Source organism: Mus musculus, chromosome 13, assembly GCF_000001635.26.
Source record: "Mus musculus strain C57BL/6J chromosome 13, GRCm38.p6 C57BL/6J".
In the NCBI taxonomy this organism is placed as follows: domain Eukaryota; kingdom Metazoa; phylum Chordata; class Mammalia; order Rodentia; family Muridae; genus Mus; species Mus musculus.
The window spans coordinates 68615307-68637364 of NC_000079.6; the positions used below are offsets into that span (position 1 = coordinate 68615307).

Genomic DNA, 22058 nt, shown 5'->3' on the forward strand with positions numbered 1-22058 from the left:
CTTCCAGTTCTTTTTTTTTTTTTTTTTCTTTCCATTTTTTATTAGGTATTTAGCTCATTTACATTTCCAATGCTATACCAAAAGTCCCCCATACCCACCCACCCCCACTCCCCTACCCGCCCACTCCCCCTTTTTGGCCCTGGCGTTCCCCTGTTCTGGGGCATATAAAGTTTGTGTGTCCAATGGGCCTCTCTTTCCAGTGATGGCCGACTAGGCCATCTTTTGATACATATGCAGCTAGAGTCAAGAGCTCCGGGGTACTGGTTAGTTCATAATGTTGATCCACCTATAGGGTTGCAGATCCCTTTAGCTCCTTGGGTACTTTCTCTAGCTCCTCCATTGGGAGCCCTGTGATCCATCCATTAGCTGACTGTGGGCATCCACTTCTGTGTTTGCTAGGCCCCGGCATAGTCTCACAAGAGACAACTACATCTGGGTCCTTTCGATAAAATCTTGCTAGTGTATGCAATGGTGTCAGCAAACGAGGAGTTGGTTCTTTGAGAAAATCAACAAGATAGATAAACCCTTAGCTAGACTCACTAGAGGGCACAGAGACAAAATCCTAATTAACAAAATCAGAACTGAAAAGGGAGACATAACAACAGATCCTGAAGAAATCCAAAACACCATCAGATCCTTCTACAAAAGGCTATACTCAACAAAACTGGAAAACCTGGACGAAATGGACAAATTTCTGGACAGGTACCAGGTACCAAAGTTGAATCAGGATCAAGTTGACCTTCTAAACAGTCCCATATCCCCTAAAGAAATAGAAGCAGTTATAAATAGTCTCCCAGCCAAAAAAAGCCCAGGACCAGACGGGTTTAGTGCAGAGTTCTATCGGACCTTCAAAGAAGATCTAATTCCAGTTCTGCACAAACTTTTTCACAAGATAGAAGTAGAAAGTACTCTACCCAACTCATTTTATGAAGCCACTATTACTCTGATACCTAAACCACAGAAAGATCCAACAAAGATAGAGAACTTCAGACCAATTTCTCTTATGAATATCGATGCAAAAATCCTCAATAAAATTCTCGCTAACCGAATCCAAGATCACATTAAAGCAATCATCCATCCTGACCAAGTAGGTTTTATTCCAGGAATGCAGGGATGGTTTAATATACGAAAATCCATCAATGTAATCCACTATATAAACAAACTCAAAGACAAAAACCACATGATCATCTCGTTGGATGCAGAAAAAGCATTTGACAAGATCCAACACCCATTCATGATAAAAGTTCTGGAAAGATCAGGAATTCAAGGCCCATACCTAGACATGATAAAAGCAATCTACAGCAAACCAGTAGCCAACATCAAAGTAAATGGAGAGAAGCTGGAAGCAATCCCACTAAAATCAGGGACTAGACAAGGCTGCCCACTTTCACCCTACCTTTTCAACATAGTACTTGAAGTATTAGCCAGAGCAATTCGACAACAAAAGGAGATCAAGGGGATACAAATTGGAAAGGAGGAAGTCAAAATATCACTTTTTGCAGATGATATGATAGTATATATAAGTGACCCTAAAAATTCCACCAGAGAACTCCTAAACCTGATAAACAGCTTCGGTGAAGTAGCTGGATATAAAATTAACTCAAACAAGTCAATGGCCTTTCTCTACACAAAGAATAAACAGGCTGAGAAAGAAATTAGGGAAACAACACCCTTCTCAATAGTCACAAATAATATAAAATATCTCGGCGTGACTCTAACTAAGGAAGTGAAAGATCTGTATGATAAAAACTTCAAGTCTCTGAAGAAAGAAATTAAAGAAGATCTCAGAAGATGGAAAGATCTCCCATGCTCATGGATTGGCAGGATCAATATTGTAAAAATGGCTATCTTGCCAAAAGCAATCTACAGATTCAATGCAATCCCCATCAAAATTCCAACTCAATTCTTCAATGAATTAGAAGGAGCAATTTGCAAATTCATCTGGAATAACAAAAAACCTAGGATAGCAAAAACTCTTCTCAAGGATAAAAGAACCTCTGGTGGAATCACCATGCCGGACCTAAAGCTTTACTACAGAGCAATTGTGGTAAAAACTGCATGGTACTGGTATAGAGACAGACAAGTAGACCAATGGAATAGAATTGAAGACCCAGAAATGAACCCACACACCTATGGTCACTTGATCTTCGACAAGGGAGCTAAAACCATCCAGTGGAAGAAAGACAGCATTTTCAACAAATGGTGCTGGCACAACTGGTTGTTATCATGTAGAAGAATGCGAATCGATCCATACTTATCTCCTTGTACTAAGGTCAAATCTAAATGGATCAAAGAACTTCACATAAAACCAGAGACACTTAAACTTATAGAGGAGAAAGTGGGGAAAAGCCTTGAAGATATGGGCACAGGGGAAAAATTCCTGAACAGAACAGCAATGGCTTGTGCTGTAAGATCGAGAATTGACAAATGGGACCTAATGAAACTCCAAAGTTTCTGCAAGGCAAAAGACACCGTCAATAAGACAAAGAGACCACCAACAGATTGGGAAAGGATCTTTACCTATCCTAAATCAGATAGGGGACTAATATCCAACATATATAAAGAACTCAAGAAGGTGGACTTCAGAAAATCAAACAACCCCATTAAAAAATGGGGCTCAGAACTGAACAAAGAATTCTCACCTGAGGAATACCGAATGGCAGAGAAGCACCTGAAAAAATGTTCAACATCCTTAATCATCAGGGAAATGCAAATCAAAACAACCCTAAGATTCCACCTCACTCCAGTCAGAATGTCTAAGATCAAAAATTCAGGTGACAGCAGATGCTGGCGAGGATGTGGAGAAAGAGGAACACTCCTCCATTGTTGGTGGGATTGCAGGCTTGTACAACCACTCTGGAAATCCGTCTGGCGGTTCCTCAGAAAATTGGACATAGTACTACCGGAAGATCCAGCAATACCTCTCCTGGGCATATATCCAGAAGATGCCCCAACTGGTAAGAAGGACACATGCTCCACTATGTTCATAGCAGCATTATTTATAATAGCCAGAAGCTGGAAAGAACCCAGATGCCCCTCAACAGAGGAATGGATACAGAAAATGTGGTACATCTACACAATGGAGTACTACTCAGCTATTAAAAAGAATGAATTTATGAAATTCCTAGCCAAATGGATGGACCTGGAGGGCATCATCCTGAGTGAGGTAACACATTCACAAAGGAACTCACACAATATGTACTCACTGATAAGTGGATATTAGCTCAAAACCTAGGATACCCAAGATATAAGATACAATTTCCTAAACACATGAAACTCAAGAAAAATGAAGACTGAAGTGTGGACACTATGCCCCTCCTTAGAAGTGGGAACAAAACACCCTTGGAAGGAGTTACAGAGACAAAGTTTGGAGCTGAGATTAAAGGGTGGACCATGTAGAGACTGCCTTATCCAGGGATCCACCCCATAATCAGCATCCTTCCAGTTCTTTTATGCACAATGTTAGTCCACGGTCTTTCTATGGGGAACCGTTTAAGAAAACTTGACAAATTGCTCAGGTGGATATTTACTGGGGCATGGTAGCCTAGAAGCACCTGGAATATGAGATGCCAAGGAGGAGGGCCACAGTGGACACCTCTGCTGATGGCTGAATCCACTGGAACCTCCAGCATGCTAACCTAGAATTTGGTCAGAGGGAAGAGGAATGCCGTAACACCGCCTCTCTCCCTTCAGTTGCCATTCAGAGATTTAACCTTATTACAGGATCCCCAAAATGCCTGATTGAGGCAGAAAATTGGAAAGGCCATGCTGTGTTCACACTTAGGTGGTGAAGGACAATCCTGAGTTGAAGTCTTGGCGAGACAGTAGTGTGTGTGTGTGCCGTGCACACTGGCAGGAACACACTGCCAAGCTCACGGTCATTAGCTCATTTAATCACAACCTGATCCCATGAGCTTGCACAGAAAAAAGTACTACTAAAAGGAATTAAGAGACGTGTTCCAAGACATGTAGCTAGTAAAACTCAGAGCCAGGAGTCAGACCGGAAGCTTGTGCTTCATGTCTGGGTGGACACTAATCAATTCTTTCCTAGTAGCCTATCTGGAGCCTCTGCCTCCCACAGATTCCTGCCCTGAACCAAAAAGGGAAACCAGCCTGTTATTTGCCCTCTTTTGCTTCTCTTAAACTATTTTTAAAGAATGCATGATTGCTCTCCTTTTTATCATTTGGCAAAGTATAATTTCTTTATATTAGAATACAGGAAAAATAAAAAGTCAAACTCAAGCAACTTTAGAGTTGGATTCACAGCACAGAAACTGGGTCCACGTCTTTTTAAGCCTCCTCAGACACCACAGGCAGCCTGCAAGCTTAACAGTCCAGGCTACTCTGGCACCTGATTTACATGTCTGGTTCCAGGTACTGACATTGGTTGCATCTGCAAGCTCTGTCAAGGCAATGCCCCACAAAAGGTCTCACTAAACAGAAAGGGTTCTGAGGTTCCAGCTGGCTTTTTATCGTTTAAATGGTTCTCAAAAGATAGCAAAATTAAAACCAGGCCATCAGCTACACTGAGCACAGGCTCTCTCCTCCCATAAAACCACACCACAATTTACTGCATTGCAGACTTTGTCACTATCTCCATTATTATCCAAGAGTCTATCTCAGTCCCAGCTTCTAGATTGTCTCTGAAAAGGGAGATGGAGAACACATTTTCATTCTGGACTAAACCACAGGAGGGGAAAAAAGATAAAGGAAAAAAAAAAGCAAAGAAAAGATTCGGGCACTAGACACCAAAGTACGTAAAACTTTTAATGAATTAACCTTACAAAAGACAAATGGCATCAAAACATCAGACGAGTTTGGTACAAAACCGGTCCTAGGCTGTGAGGACTAATTCTGGTAATGGATGGCAACGTGCTGCTGCCACAAGACAACACAGCAAGGTGACAAAAGCCGCGAGTCTCAGCTGAGGCCCGCGGATGACCACTGGCAATGAGACACACGGGTGGGTGAGCACAGACTCCATGTTGAGTGACGGGATCAGCTTATTCACAAATACTGTGGGTTTGAGTATCAGACTAGGGATGCGGTTACGAGCTACCGTATTTTCCAGAGAAGAACATGCACCAGAAGATAATATACACCCCCCAGTTTTATTGCCTTAAGAATGTGTGTTCACTTCACCTCTTCCTCCATCACTTCTTCCAATGCTCTCCTTCCAGGACACGGTTCCTTCTCCTTCTGCTTAGGAGCAAGCACAGTGCAAGTGGCAGGACAATCTGGGCACACGCAGACACCAAACAGTATGCCACTGGGTCACAGGAACTAGTCTGCAAGGGCTCCAGAGGGTGGGACAGAGCACGTACGTAATCAAGACGAAGGGGAAGGGCTGCAGTCAGAAAGTGCGTGGTACCTTCCTGCAAGCACACGCTTCTTGTCAGGAAGAGACAGCTTCTCAGGAAGCCAAGTTGCTCTGAGAAAGGGACCGTGACATCTCGGTGTTTACAAAGTACGTCTTCAGGTCCCCTTTCCCCTTCACGTTGATGATACCTCGACATGTACACGTGTAGCCAAGCGTCTGCAGGATGAGGCTTGTCTCCTCAGTCACCTACAGGCCACAGAAACACAAAGGGATTACTTTACAAGGCAATGTAGCCCACTTCATACAGGGTCAAAGTCTTCCTGTTTCTGCTTCCTATACAGACAATGTGGTACATTTATACAATGGAGTACTACTCAGCTACTAAAAACCAGTGAATTCATAAAATTCTTAGGCAAATGGATAGAATTAGAAAATATCATCCTGAGTGAGGTAACCCAGTCACAAAAGAGTACACATGGTATGCACTCACTGATAAGTGAATATTAGCACAAAAGCTCGGAATACCCAAGATACAATTCACAGACCACATGAAGCTCGAGAAGAAGGAACACCAAAGTGTGGATGTTTCAGTCCTCCTTAGAAGGGGGAACAAAATATTCAAGGGAGGAAATACAGAGACAAAGTATGGAGCAGAGACTGAAGGAAAGGTCATCCAGAGACTGCCCCACCTGGGGATCCATCTCATATACAGCCACCAAACCCAGTCACTAAAGTGGATGCCAAGTGCTTGCTGAGAGGAGCCTGATATAGCTGTCTCCTGAGAGGCTCTGCCAGAGCCTGACAAATACAGAGGTGGATGCTCACAGCCAACCATTGGACTGAGCAGAGGGTCCCCAATGGAGGAGTAAGAGAAAGGACTGAAGGAGCTGAAAGGGTTTGCAACCCATAGGAAGAACAACAATGTCAACCAAGAACCCCCAGAGCTCCCAGGGACTAAACCACTAACCAAAGAGTACACATGGAGGGATCCATGGCTCCAGATACATATGTAGCAGAGGATGGCTTTGTCGGACATCAATGGGAAGAGAGACCCTTAGTCCTGTGAAGACTTGATGCCCCAGTGTAGGGGAATTCCAGGGCGGGAAGATGGGAGTGGGTGTGTGGGTGGGGAGGCACCCTCATAAAAGCAGGGGAGGGGGTATGTGATGGGGATTTCCGGAGGGGAAACTGGAAAAGGGGATAACATTTCAAATGTAAATAAATAAAATATCCAATAAAAAAATAGAAAAATCCCATTCCTGGGAAATTAATAGAAAAAGATGTACCAGAGAATATTAGCATCAATAATGCTTAATTTACTGCTGGTATAAAAAAAAAAACCCTGAAAAGAGCAAAAATTGCCAAGTAATGTTCAAGGTTAAAACACCCATGGCTTATGGGGAAGGGATAACTAACATTAAATACCTTGGAAAACCTTACGGAGACACACTACTGTAGAAACTTCCTAAAGTGTATACATGTTTTGGAGTTTAAATGAGTTATCCTATAATGTGGGGGTCAGGGTGGGGTGGCGGCAATACCTCTCTCGGACACCATAGGCTATCAAGTAAAAGCCTGTGTCAGGTATGGTTACCTCTTTTTGAGTTGGTGGCCAGTTGGGTCCTGGAGAAAAACATTACAGGCTACTGCCACTGCTCTTGGTTACCTCACAGAACCCGATGGTGACATCCTGTTATTGAAAACACCATATACTTGAGTCACAGGGCATGGGGGAATATTTGGTACAGACCTGGAAGCTTCATCCCTTCTGATTAGGGTTCATCATATTGGAAGATTCTAGGCCTGATACTAGTGGAGGAAAACAGCCAACAATCGTACTTCCTGATGAACCTGCAGGCAGCAATGACTGGCCTAGCAAGAGTCTCCTACAAGTACATAAACCACAAGACTGAATCCACACTAAACTGAGTCAAATACCTGTGGCTGGAAAGGTCACTAAACTGAGTCAAATACTTGTGGCTGGAAAGGTCATAGCCCAATGGGACACATTAATACCACCAGTCTGCTGAATGGATGTGGTATACATTGCTCCCTAAGCTCTTATGGGTCTACCTATGAGTTAATGGATCTCTCAATGTTAATCAGAAAAGCTTCTTTTTCACTCGGTGACAATTAACAGAGACTGGAAACTGGCCAGCATGCAGAGAATAGGAGATCGTGAACTGCTCAGCTCTATACAGTCTTTCTCTACCACACCTTTTGCCCCTGAGGCTGAGGGATCTTCACAGAAGAGTGGATGGAAAGATTGTGCTGGCCAGGGGCAGTGGCTAAGCAGAGTGAAAGCGTTCAATGGACACAAGAGGGCAGCTTCATACAAGAATGTGACTGTGCTGTGTCTGCATGTACAGTATCTGTGTAGGGAAGCCACACCGCGTTCAGAATGGAAGAGGAAACTAGGGTGTTCATCCCTAGCTAGCTGAGGAGCTGCTAGGGGGAGGAGAGCCAGTTTCCTGAGGGGAGCCGTATACCTGACCACCAGTAGATGGCCTTATACTCATGCACATACTAGCGGCATGAGGTGGACTCTGTGGGGTTTAAAAGAGAAGGGAATGTGAAGCTGGAAGAGAATGGTTTATGGAATTTTCAATCATAAAAAGATGGCATTTCTGTCACATTTGGAGCGAGAGCAGGCTGCATCCTAGGAGAAAGGAAGCCTACTCTGTGCTCACACCAGGTTCTGAGTCAGGACAGGCAGCAGCTTGCAAACCTTCTCGGTCTCCACAGAGATCTGTCCTAGTTCCTCCTCAGGCAGTCTGTGGAGGTGCTCCACCTGTCTGAGATGCTCCACCTGTCTGAGATGCTCCACCTGTCTGAGATGCTCCACCTGTCTGAGGTGCTCCACCTGTCTGAGGTGCTCCACCTGTCTGAGATGCTCCACCTGCCTGAGATGCTTCACCTGTCTGAGGTGCTCCACCTGCCTGAGATGCTCCCCCTGTCTGTGATGCTCCCCCTGTTTGAGATGCTCTGTCTGAGATGTACTGGATCACATGGAGTGTTAGTACAGAAGTCCTGAAGAGTCACACAGGAGACACTGACATGTTGCACAGTGACTGGTAACACATATACTTATGTACATAATTAAAAATAAAAATGAATTAAGAGACAGACTTTATACCCTTTGCTGTATGGTATTTCTTATTTCAAATATATGGATGGCCAACGGCCTCCCACATTCCCTTCTATGCCGTTCTATGTCATTCATTTTCTTCCAAAATCTACAAGAGACTGCCTTTGTCCTTTGTGGGCCACTGTTTGGCCATGTCCACACCTAGCTTCTTCCATCTATCCCCTTAGTGATTTCATACTACCTTTATTGCCTCTGTCCTGTGGGCACTGCCCATACTCACCAAAGACAAATATTCAAAAAGACAAATAAGAAAAGAAAAACTAAAAGGTACGGAGCAAAGCAGGCAGGCCAGCATCCTTGTGCTCTCTGCAAGTGGTTGCAAGCCTCTACTCAGAGAGCCTTCTGGGAAGGCAACACCCTATGGCCTCATCAAGGACTGACAATCTCTCCCACCTCCTTTTGGGTGGCTTCTGATGCCAGGTCTCCACACAAGGCTAGAGACGGAATTTAAAACAAATTCCTTTGCATATCACAATTTGAGTGACATTTATATTTCTAGCATTGCTTGGGAAAGAGAAAGTGCAGGTCCAAAGCTTCTACAGAACAAAGGTACTGTAACATCCCAACCCTCCAGTATAGCTGGTCTTAGCCAAGACAGGACCAAGGGCATTTCTAGCATATGGTCAAATACATGAACACACAGTTAAGCTCTCTGTCTCTAAGTGTCTACTTCATATCTGCCTACTGTCATCCCCCCAGTCTCTAATTGCCATAAGAGAGTTCAAGCAACGACTAGAGATAATTATTCCCGATGAATGGGATCACTGTGTGTGGCTGTTGGGGTACCCCCTCCAGTGGACCTTGAATATACAACAGATGTGACATTTCTCTAACAGCTAGGATAGGTAGAGAAGATATGCCTAGGTAGAGATACTTCCCACAGTGTTCAAAAGCAATCTTGTATAAACTTCCCTTTCTGGTCTGTGAACTCGCTTTTCATCATGGTTCAAAACATTCCCTGTTTTATTATTTTGTCATAATTGTGACCACACAGCTGTGATGACCACAGCACACCTCTTGTCCCTAATGCAGTGCTGTTCCACAGTGTGTGGGCACTGGGCGATTGATATATTCCCTGCTGTAGACACAGTACATAGCTCAGCATGTGAGTGGAACTAGGAATTAAATGAGCCAAGATACCAACTCTAGGGGACACAGCTGCCTTGTGGGTAGCTTCCTGCCCATCTTTTGTACTCTCTGTCTTGACTGGTAGATCACTGCTCAACTACAGAACTGGAAGAATTCCATCACACTTCCTATAACAGATTTTTTTCTCATTATCTTTAGAGCAATCTCTACTCTTTTCCCCAACCCCAGAATGTGATTAGTGCGTTTTTAATTAGAGTTACTGTAGCCATGGCTGAAATTGATTAAATGAGCAGTGGGAACACTAACATGAATTGATTTTATTTTTTTAGTTGTTGCTTTAATTTGTCAGATATTGTCTTTCTTTCCCTTGGGTGGATTGTAGAGATTTGGGGTCATTTAGAGCTTGTAAGATATCTTGCTATGATGATTTTATTCTGCTCTTTCTGTCAGTCTTACTTTCATTTCTCCCACTTCCCAGTCTTCATCTTTCCTACACTTTCCTTTCCAGGAAGGCAGGGCTACCTGAGCTTTGAGCTGCAGACCTCCCCTGCAAAGTCTTTATATATGTGATGGGGTCAGCAAAGGGAATAGTTCATAAGACGTCTCCTGGGCTCTCAGTACAGGTGGGTACCTTCCCTCTGGGGCATTCACGGCTATGGGTCACCACCCTGCCTTGCAGGTCACCTCTGGTCAGAGGATTTATATTTTGAAGGCCCATACCTTCTTATCATTAGAGTCTGGTTGGTGTCATTCCTAACAGTTAATGAAAAAACTATGATTTTTCTCTATAGAAGGGTTTAAATAAACTCTTAAGTTTTCCTATTTATTTTTTGTTGTATTATTTAACATCATCATCATCATCACTATTATAATCAATGACAGTTCCCAAGAGAACCAAGGGTGGCTGAGAAGAGACTGTGTTACCTGTATTTTGTCCAGGACTCCGGTGCTGTCCATCCTACTAGCGACGTTGACAGTGTTGCCCCAGATGTCATATTGTGGCTTCTGAGCCCCTATGACGCCAGCTATTACAGGTCCATGGTTGATACCTGCAACATGTCAGAACTTGGTTAGCAAGATTGGAACTGCAGGAACTCTTTTAAGTCAGAAGTCATTCAAATCATGCATGAAGCATTAATATTAAATCTCAACCAAATCCATGAACTATAAGACTCCAAAGTCCAGAGCAACTCCAACTTTATCATCTCAAGATGCTACAGTGCCTATGCCTGTCAATGTTCCTTTTAGAGCTCGGCCCCTGTTTGTAATGCCATTGACCCTGCTGTGCTGTAAGATCTGCGTGCTTTGAAACACTCAGTGTTGTGACAAATTGCTTTCTTGATGTTGATAAGGAAATTCAGGTGAAAAAACCATCACAAGACACTTCCAGGGTTCACACGTGAATTCATTTTGTCTGTTTCCTTGGTGGCGCAGCTCAGACTGACTTTGAATTTCAAATCTTCCTGTTAAGTGCTGATACTTAGAGGTGTGAGCTATCATACCGAATATAGTTAATGTTCATTTCCAAATACTCACGTTTTAATTCTGTACCCTGATTGGATGAACTCAACGTTAACTTCCCTTTTGCCTACATGACAAGCACAGTGGCCACCACAGCAGCATCTCTGACTTCCATGGACTTCATGCCTCCCACGTATAAACTCTCCTCTAACAGTCCTGACAACTCTAGGAGGTGGGTCAGGCCACAGTTGTGGGTAAGGAAACTGAGGCAGGTGCCATCACAGAGGCAGAAGGTAGAGTACAAGCCAGGAGTGGCTTTTGGGTCCTCAACAACACATCTCTTGCCTCTACCTGTGCACGTGGTCTTTGCCTGCATGGGCTTGCTGCTTCTGAGTGTTCTGGATGGTGATGTATTTTGCTACCCTGTTTTCCAGTGGATTCCCTTGAATTTCTAGAGAGAGCTTTTACTCAGTCTGCACTAAAATCTCAAACAACTAACATGTGTGATGAAAAGAGGCCGGGAGAGCTCAAATTCGGGGATTAAAAAAAAATCACCGAAACTTCACATATACAATACACTGGAATTTAGAAGCAGTGAGGGGATTTTGTGAGCCCTGAGACTGTAGGAGAGTGGGTCTGGTTGAGGTTGCCCTGTGTGAAGAAGAGACACACTTGGCCAATCTCCAGGCTTCTTAGGTTCTGGTTCTGTTGGATCTGGGCCGTCTGGTTCTTTGTTCCTCAAAGGGAGGGTTGTCATCCTGCTGGGATAGAAGCCTCTCTCTCCGAGTGACTACCAGAGCTCTCGTTCTGGCCTGGCTGGCCCAGTTCTGGCTGAGGCACAAAGAATTTGCTCAGCTGAAATTGTGAAGCCTGGTTATTTGCTTGATTGAGGTTAAAGTGTGTGTTGACTAGTGTTGGGACATAGAGACAGCACCTACTATCAGAAGCCAATGGGTCAAGAGTCAGACCAATTTCTCTAACTGACAGGAGACCTGGAATTGTCTCAGTCTACTTCAAAGTCTATGTTGATTTCTTTCTTGGACAACTCAGTTCAAGCACACAGACCCTTAAGTGTTTTGGGGTGGAGTGGAGGAGAGCCATTGGAATAGGTACTGTGGTTCTCTGATTACTTTCTTATATTTTTTTCCTGCATCTACGCTCTCACCTTGAAGCATTACCATAACAGTATTAACAGTGCATTCCTGAGAGATATAGATTCTGACTGCAGACCTGCCTAGTGATGGACTTTAGAGATTTTTTTTTTTAACTATGGGAAGCTAGGCTCAGAAACAAAATCCAAATACTAGTCCATAAAATCCTGCAGGTGGGAGAGTTGACAAATACATCCCTTTCTGCTTTTTGTGGTATACTCAGCAAAATTTAACTTCTGCTGTAGACATCTGGCTCTGTCCCAAGGGTCAGAGCACGCAGGAGTCAGGTCAAGATGCTGGCCTGTGATTCTATCCCCTCACCTGCCAGCTTTTCTTCTGGCTGTGTGTAGATTTCTGCTTGGACTGCATCTCTTGGGGATGGGTGGGGCCTGACCTGGTTATGGCTGGCAACAGGATGTCTCTACTTAGTACACAATGAATGTGCATGACTTATGTCTTTGATTCTGCAGTCTGGCATACAGAAGAGGTTACATCTAGAGTGAATCTTGCTCTTGATGGAGCCATTGCTTTCTGTGCTAATTTTACTCCATGTTCCCAATGTGAACTGCCACTCCATAGTGTTGTGTGCTGGGGTCAGGCAAGGAGCACTTCTTAGGAGTGCCTGAAGGCTTGGGGAAGGGGGACTCAAAGGCAAACAAAACATCAGGTTAACAGATTGCAGGACTGATGTGTGGGGTGACGGGAGAGGTGTAAGTTACTGAATAATCAGAAGAAAGCAACCACTCAACAAATACCCACTGAGGGAGGGCATTTAGTATTTTCCCCAAGACTAATCAGCAGCAACTGATCTCAAACCACGTCACTCATCTCCTGGGTCCACACTGGTTCACTGCATGCTTCCTAACTCTATCAGTGGAAGAAAGAAGGTCTGTGTGGTTGCAAGATACAACCGTGCAGGGTCTCTGCTCTTCCAGCAGAGATATGTGACAACAAAGCACAGGCCAGGATGACTTTGCTTCTCCACTCCAGCGAGCAACTTTAGAAAGCACCGAGGTCCTGCCTGACTTACCTGCCTTAGTGCAGCATGCAGCTCTGTGGTCTAATGCTCTTTCCGCAGAGCCCAGCCTTTGCTCCTGTGTGTTTTCTGAGCTTCTGTTTCCCTGCACAGCGTCCTCTCTTTTTGGTCATTTTGCTCACTGATTTTTGTCAGCCTTGCTTTTTTTTTTTTTTTTAAATGGTGGCGCTGAAGTTATGATTTGTGGATTTCACCAGCTCGGCAGCAGGCTGCTGCTTACTGTGGCCCAAGCTTCATGTATGTTTGGAAACCACGCAATGTATGGAAACATAACATGCTTGGAAACGGTATTGGGTCACACAGAAAGCTCAGTGTTCAGGTGGTGATGTTAAGGTGATGGGGTTTCAGAAGGATGAACTTATTGATTATGTTATTATGAGGTGATAACGTCACTGTGAGCGTTAGCTCAACTCTCGTGGATGCAGACTGTTGCAAAGAGTAAGTTTAACCTGCCAGCCTCTCCGGCCTCCCAATTTTCCATATGATCCCTCTCACATATACAACTGTCATGATGTCACCATCCCATGCTGTGATGTAACCATGAGGCACGTTCCATAGGCCAAATGGTCCATTAGCACCTGATCTTGTACCATCAGCCTCAAGAACTATGACCTGCACCAACCTGTTTTTTTTTTGTTGTTATTGTTGTTATTTTTTTTTTAAATGGAAGTCTCCAGGGATTCCATTATAGCAACAGAGTAGTAGCATCAGGGTCTGAGGACACCATTTCCCAGGCTATCAAGAAACTATATAAAGAGAGCTCTGGTCTAGGATCCAAGAGACATGTGATGTGGATGATTGGCTGGCAGGGCAGAGCCCTGGTCGCCTCGCCTCCCTGACTTCTGGGTTTGCAGAGTCTAGATGAAGGCTTACGTACACAGAAGTGACGCAGTACGAAGCACAACATGCTTGGATGCTCACAATCAACAGTGCGTGTGAAGAAGAGCATCTCGTTTGCCATCAGGAGAGTTTTTAGAATTCAGGTCACATATATAGAGAAGGAAGAAGAAAATAACCTCCAAATATCTAGATATTTCCACCTCCACCTCCCCCTCTAAAGTAGAAATCTGTATGCAAAAAAAAGTTATAAACCACACAGATGGAGCCTGACACAGGAACTTCTTGTCTGTGGACTAAGAAGAAGCAAAATGTGTTGCCAAGAAAACAAAAAAAAAAAATTGTCAAAGAAGTTCTTACAAATCACAAATTCCTACAGACACCGTGCATATATTACGGGGCCAGCTGTGTGCTAAGTCAACGGCTTCAAACACTGCTTTTTTTTTTTTAAGTAAGGCTTTGGAAAAGGCAAGTCATCATGGAACATGCTAAATATCAACTTAAAGCTTGTTAAAAAATCTTCTCATAAATCAAGACGTTTCTTTTTCCTCAGAAAATTAGAACTTATGATTTAAAAACAAAATAAAGCAAAAAACTAAAAATCTCCCCAAGATGGAAGGAAGTTGGAAAACTACCTGGGACACACATTTTGCGTTCATCAAGTCTATGTGACCCCATGGATGTAGGACTGGATTTTAGTGTTTGGTTTCTGAGACAGAGTCTCGTGTAGCCTCAGCTGTTCTTGAACTGTTATGGAGCTGAGGATGGGTGTGAATCTCCTCCTTCCAACCCTTACCAGTGCTGGAACTGCATGTATATAAAGCCACGACCCTCACGCTTAAGATGCATTCTATTCAATGGCATCTCTTATGTCTGGCACAGGTCGAAAAGATGGTTGATGGGAGATCGGTGGTAACAGCAAAGCAATGGCAGCTTCCAATCCGTAAGGCACAGCAAATGAATGATTCCGTGCTAGGTAGAGCCGTGGCTGACTGGAGGCTCTGGGGACTAAGACAGCACCAACTCCACCTGGTGACCCATACGTCTGTTCCTAGAGTTCACCCAGAGGGAGCATCTCTTTCCAAATTGACTCTGGGGCTCACAGTTTCTCTACATCCTTCTGTATGCAGCCAGACCCACTGCTCCAGTGCCTCTAACTGCTTAGGTTCGCCAGCACCAGGGTCCCCATTGACTCTTGTGGTGGTTTGAATACGCTTGGCCCAGGGAGTGGCACAAGGTGTGGTCTTGTTGGAGGAGGTGTATCCCTGTGAGGGTGGGCTCTGGAAGGCAAGAGTCTGCTCCTGGCTTCTTTTGGGTGAAAATGTAGAACTCTCAGATCCTCCTGCACCATGCCTGCCTGGATGCTGCCATGCTTCCTGCCTTGATAATGGACTGAACCTCTGAACCTGTAAGCCAACCCCAGTTAAATGTTGTCCTTTCTAAGACTTGCCTTGCTCATGGTGTCTCTTTACAGCAGTAAAACCCTACCTAAGACACCTCCTGAGGCTTCATTCCTCATCCCAGACATTTGCACTTGCTCAAACCACTTTGCACAACATACCCACTCGAAGTTTGAAGTCGTTGAAGGAGTGCTTATTGATGGCATCCAGTTTCCCCACCAGGGCGTATGCAAACTCCACCATGGTGCCTATGTGCATGTATTGACGCTCGGGTTCCTGGAAGAGATCAGAGGCATCCAGACAGGGTTAGAACCACAGAATGGCATCATCACTCAGTCATGAGCCTGGGCCCATCCTGAAAAGAAAGGACTCATACTTTTGTGGGAGTTAAACCTCATCTCAAGGAAATATTGGCTCTGAATTTACTGTTGGAGTCAAAGCATGACACTAACCTCTGGAACACATTGTCCTGGCATCTTCAGGAGAAAGCACCATGGCTCAGAGATGTGGCCCACCTCAGATCTCCATTGTTCTACATGTGAGGCACTAGTAGTGAACTTTGAAGGCAGCTAGATCCTTAATGTTCACATACCCTCCTTATCAAGGCTGGCCAGAAAAGGGACCCTGCTGCTTGCCTTGCTACAGGTCCTGCTGGAGTGGACCAGTGGGAGCTTCATGAAGATGAGAGGGCCTACTTTGATCATAAAGGTTGGTTCTCACCATTTGGAGTAAGCTCACCATTCCCCGATGGCAGCTGTTATTCCATGGCAGCTCCCCTCGGCTCTGGTAACACACTCCTTACTTTGCCTATTCAGGACTCCAGGTGGGCATGCTGAGGGCTGAGTCTTGTGTGGAAGTCTAGCCTTAGACACTCAGAGTGTGATTTCATATCTCTGGATATAAATCCTTAAACAGGCCATTTAGTGAGGTTTCCAGCTAGAGCCTTAACTTATGGGATGGACACTCCTGTAAGAGTAGGTTGAGATCAGATGTACACAGAGGGACACCATGAGGACTCAGGAAGGAGCTGCCATCTAGCCAGGACAGATGCCTCAGGAGGTGCTCCAGAAGCACCTTGACTTTGAACTTCTGGCTGCAGAATGAAAAGGCGATGAGCACAGAGAGCCAGTCACCAGTTGTGGTGTCTGCTACAAGCCCATTCAGACTAACACAGGAGAGTCCTGCCCTTCACTCACCCCTGAGTGTTTTATGAAACACTTCATATGAAGTTACGTTTATTATTATTATTATTATTATTTACTTTTCTTGCATTTAACAAACTTATTCACCCCAAATGTCAGACCATTTCCTCTATCATACATAAGATGGCCTTGGGTATCTCTCTCTCCATAGATGAGGAAAATGAAAGCCAACTCCCAGAGCTTCTATAGGGGTGACATAGAAGAACAAGCAGACATAATCCATTCATTCCAGATAACAGGAAGTGGAGACAGCCAAGGGGGTAGCTGACAGGAAGGGGACAATGACATGAGGGTGACTTGGTGAATCGGCTCAGCAGTTAAATATGGACATGGGAGAGGTGCCTCACTAAAGCAGGTTCTCACCGTGGCTCTGTTGATTGAGCGGATAACCCTGTGTTCCGGGGCTTTCCTGGGCACCACACAGTGTCTATTTGCATGGCTGTCTCTACCCACTGGGGCTAATGGCATTCTCTATCTCTAGTGGAGATGACCCGCCCCTCCCCCAAAATGTTTCTGGATATTGACAAATTTCCCCTGGGGGAAGGCATGTCGGGCCAGAGAAAGGATTATTCTAAGATGAGAATGACTGAAGTGAGTAATGTAGATGTGAAAGGACAAGAGAGATTAGGGTTCTCACTAAGAGAGGAAGATTGAACATCGATCGAGAAAACGCAAACAAATGAAACAGTGCTGCTACCATCGTCTCAGGGTTACTCTTGCTGTGACGAAGCACTGTGACTCTAGCAACTTGGGGAGGAAAGGGTTTATGTGGTTTACACTTCCACATCACTGCCCATCTTAGAGGAAAGTCAGAAAAGGAGCTCAAAACAAGGCAGGAACCTGGAGGCAGGAGCTGATGCAGACGCCATGGGAGGGTGCTACTTACTGGCTAGCTCCTTGTGGCTTGCTCAAGCCTGCTTTCTTTCAGAATCTAGCACCACAAGTTCGGGGATAACACCAATCACAATGGGCTTGGCCCTCCCTCATCAATCACTAATTAAGAAACACCCTACAGCCAGATCTTATAAAGGTGTTTTCTCAAATGCTCCCTTCTTTCAGATAAGGCAAGTCTGTGTTAAGTTGACATAAATCCAGCCAGCACTGCTGTAAATCCTTACAAAAATTCTGGTGGAGATGCAATGCAACATAATCACCATCACCATCATCACCGTCATCACCATCATCACCTGACGTCATCATGTATGTATGATGCTTATGTAGGGGAACATGTGGACAACTTCATGGAGTTAGTTCCTTCCTTTCACGTCTACACAAACTCTGCAGATTGAATGCATGTTGCCAGGTTTGCACAAAGTGCTTTTAACTGCTGAGCTACCTTACCAGGTCATGGTGTAATTTTTTTTTCTTTTAAGAACAGTGAGGCTTGTACTAAAGGCTGTTAATACGTTTGTCTCCGTGGTTTGTGAGGAGCTAGGATTCAAAGCCCGTGTAGTGAGGTGAGCACACTTTGCTTTTTAACAGAGCAACATGTCACCGAGTCAACAGGAAGGGTCTTAAGTGGTAAAATCAAAACTGCCAAAGAGGAGGATGTATTTTTGTGGAAGAAATGGTTTGAGTTCCGCTGAACCAAGTAGCTTCATGTGCTCACCCATCGACTGTTTCCTATGCCTTCATGCAGTTGTTTGAGAATGGAGGTTTGTAAGGGACCTCAAGTAGTGAGGCAAGATGGAGTTCTTGGAGGAGGGTTCAACAGCTTATGTGGGCTCAGCAAAACCTAGAAAAAGTATATAGTCTGCAGACAAACTCAAGTCTTTTTGAAAGTTCCCAAGACCTGAGCCCTTGATACAAAGTTAATGGCAGGATTGTGCAGTCATTTCTCCTACGATTTAAATATCAGTTTCTACCAGCCATTTCCAAATGCTGAACTAGTGCCTAGCTGCCCAGAGATGACACATTTGATTTCTGAAGTGCATATTTTAAGCTGGTTGTTTTGGAAACAACAAGGAATGGTGCCGAATGAAAAGCCGTGCTTACTGAGATTTTAAAAATGCAAGTGACTATTTGACAACATCTCGTCCCAAATTGAGTTGGCTCTCCCCTCCTCCTCCTCCACTAGTCCTGTGCTGTGTGACTATGTTCTGTTTTGGGAAACTTCTGGTGTTCTGATTCTAGCCTTTTTGGTCTTGCAGGGACTCAGGGTGTCATCTAAGGAAGATTTGTTCTTGGTGCTCTCAGGAACTGTGACCATACCTGTCAGCTTTCTGCAGTGACATCTACCCACTGCCCCGGTGAGCAGAGAGAGCTAAATGCTGTTATCCCCAGCTTACACTGGAGAAGGCACTCTGTGAATACTGCCCTAGTCAGACAAAAGAGGACTCAATGCTGCGTTCTCCAGTCGCTGGGTATGTGATTTTTGGGTGAGTCACTTAACTTCTCTGAGCTTTGATTTTCTCACTTATAAAGTAAGACAAAAAACTAAGATGAAACATCTGCCTAATTGGACTCACAACAGCTTGTAAATAATGCCTGGTATTGAAAACTCTCTATACAACTATCTAGGGCTAGTGACATCATGGATATTTGAGGAGAACTTACTACATAACTTCCCTAGACCAGCATAATCCCTAACTGTATTATAAAGAAACTGCATTATAAACAGTTATCCTTATGTCCACAGCCAAGTGTAGCTGTCACCCCTCACCAAATGAACTTCTCTTTGTAACAGACAGAGACACTCACACAAAATCACAATTGACCACAATACAGAAAATAACTGATCCTGTAGTACCCAGGCGAGCAGATGCATCTACAACACAGCTTTTGCAACCAAAAGCTCAGGGAACATGGAAGAAGACAGGGAAGAAATAGTGTGATCAGGAAGTCACTATGAATTCATATTTCCTAAATGACAGGGAAGCTTCATCCACGATCCCTCAACAATTTAGCCATAGCTGCCTAAATAAGATGAGATATCACCAATAGAAATGCTAATGTAGAAGTCTCATGGGGCCACATGCCTAAACAAAGAAATACAGGTAACCAATGACTATAGAAAGAGGGAGAATTAGCCCTGCCCAGCCCAGGGATGAGACCTTTAAACTCCTTCTCTAATACCAAGTGGCCAGCCCTGAAATCATATACATGCAAGCAACACTAAACAGACTCAGCTTGTATTTCAAGATTTATGTATGTATGTACATATGTGTGTGTGTGTGTGTATGTGTGTGTGTGTGTATGTGTGTGTGTGTGTATATATATATATATATATATATATATATATATATATATATATATATATACATGCCTTGTTCCTATTGGGTCTGTTGCTAGGTAGCACCTCACAGAGGTATGTGTGGCAGGGATGCTGCTTACTTCTTCGTGGCTGGAAATGAAGATCAAGAGAAAGGTTCTGTGTGGCAATATTTCCTTCAAGGGTAGTTTCCAATAGATCTAACTGTCTCCTAAAGGTATTGCCATTCTTCAGTGCACCACCAGGCAGAGGCCAAGCCATTACCAGGGGATTCTTATCAACACCAAGGCAGGGAGCCGCCTAGGGGTGCCCTAATATGGGACTTTTTCTCTTCCTATGTAGGGAGTCTCTCACACTTTTGAATGACTTTGACAGTGGTCAAAGTGTTGGGCAAGCCAAGAGTCCTTGAGGGTCACAGAGCATACAGCTGAGATGGATGGCTCATTTCCCCCCTTCTGTTTTCAGGGCCCTAGTAACAAAAGAAGCAGAGAGAAGTTTGTTTTCCTATCACATACCATGAAAGCTGTGGTGTTTCTACAAGAAAACACAGCCTCCAACCTCACTTAAGCAGAGAATGAAATTGCCCTCTACCCTTCCCAGGAAGTGGGGCTACCAGCTCTGGTGGGCAGTTTGACTTTTGTAACTTGTCAGTGGGAGATCTCAGCAGACACTAAGATGCTTCTTTTTCTACCCGCTGATCCCTGCTGGCATGTCCTGTACCCTCTGTATCTCATGTAGAAACTGCTGCACCAACTCTTCATTTCTACACTTTAATCAGAACAGCAGTCATCAGTAAGGCTCTTGGTTTAGGCACAGTGTAAAAAGAAATCACCTGTGGGCTAACAACAGGCACATATGATTCCTAGCAGCTTCACTGGGTGACTCCTAACTTGGGCTTTCAAGGAGTGGGGTGGTTGAATGAAAGTATCTCCCGTTCACTGCTCTGACAGCAAGCTCTTGTTAAGGATTCGGTGGATGAGCGAGTTCAGAGTTTTCAGGGGCTCACATGGAGCCTGAGGTTGAACTGGGCTGGCTGGTGATGGACAGTATCGAAAAGGAGAAATGTGTGCCTTTGAGTTCTGGGTGAAGTTAGAGGTCCATCTCCCGATGCTAACTGGTCCTAACCAAGCCTGAAGCCCAAGTCCTGATGCCTGTTTTGTTCACATATAGTAAGCAGCAAATGAATTAATTTAAATTATATTTGAATTGAATATTTTAAAATTAAAATTATTAAGAAAATCAAGGTTCAATGCAGACCAAACACCTGGTGCTCATACCTTGGTAAGACAGGAAGCCCCTTTCGCTTTTGCTAGGCTCTTCCATCCCAGGTTTGCTCTATCCCTGGACGTTACATCCTTTCAAAGGGGTGCTGAGCTACATGCAATTAAGAGTCAAAGCTGGAGGCATCGTTTATTACATCAGGAGGACACAAGCATAGATTAAATGAGCTTTCTTCCTTCTGTGTTGCCTTTAACATCCTGGTAGAATTGGTGGGGAAGATATTAAAGCCAGTAAGTAATTACCACCGGTGATAATACAGGAGGTCACTGACTAGGGGCTTCCTCTGCAGTCAGCGGGGCTGCAGAGCTCTTCAGAGGTGGAGCAAGGGAGGCAGGGTAGAACCGTGAGGGTCAATCAGGGAAGAGCAAACGGAGGGTGGCAGCTACTTCTACTCCTGCAGTTCACTGTCATCAGAACCAACAATGGGTGAGAGTGATCATTCTTCAGTTGAAATGTTCTGCAAGTCAAGAAAACTATCTTTGACCCACCATTTGGCTACTGCAGGGTGAGGTCTAAAAGCCCAGGAAAGGAATCAACATGGTTGGCCAGGATTTGAGAAGCCTGAGGTCACAAGGCTAAAGGTCAGGGCCACAAACTGGGTGGGCCAGCTCCCAGTTTGAACCCTGATAGACTTCCTCGGAGGACTTTTGGTCACCAGGGCATGAGTTGCAGAACAATGGGAGCAGTCTAGAAAGTGAGACGATTCTTTGGAGTGTTTTTTCTCTCTTGACAAATGCCCGATTCTCTTAAGAACAACAGTCGGTTCTTAAAGGTGATGCTATCTTCGAGTCACATTGTCTTAGTGCTTAAAATAAGAACTCCCTGTTCCATTTTAAAGAGCAAATGAAGGGGAACAGTGGCTGGTACTAAAGCCTGGCCTGTCTGAGTGCTGACAGGACTCTTTGTATTTAATTTGCGGGTA

The 22058-nt window shown here is 44.4% G+C and overlaps 1 protein-coding gene across 2 annotated transcripts in view; it reads right to left on the reverse strand.

Moving 5' to 3' along the window:
* Nucleotides 1–4736: 4736 nt before the first annotated feature.
* The window catches only part of Adcy2 (adenylate cyclase 2), a 379558-nt gene continuing 362236 nt past the window's right edge, over nt 4737–22058 (reverse strand). The window contains exons 23-25 of one of the 2 annotated variants that reach the window (NM_153534.2): nt 15604–15718; nt 10482–10606; nt 4737–5566 (exon numbers count right to left, since the gene is read on the reverse strand). In NM_153534.2, coding sequence (NP_705762.2) covers nt 5414–5566; nt 10482–10606; nt 15604–15718 — 393 coding nt within the window. In that variant the 3' untranslated portion in view covers nt 4737–5413. The remainder of the gene's footprint in view (nt 5567–10481; nt 10607–15603; nt 15719–22058) is intronic. The other variant, XR_001780768.2, reaches the window with a different exon arrangement.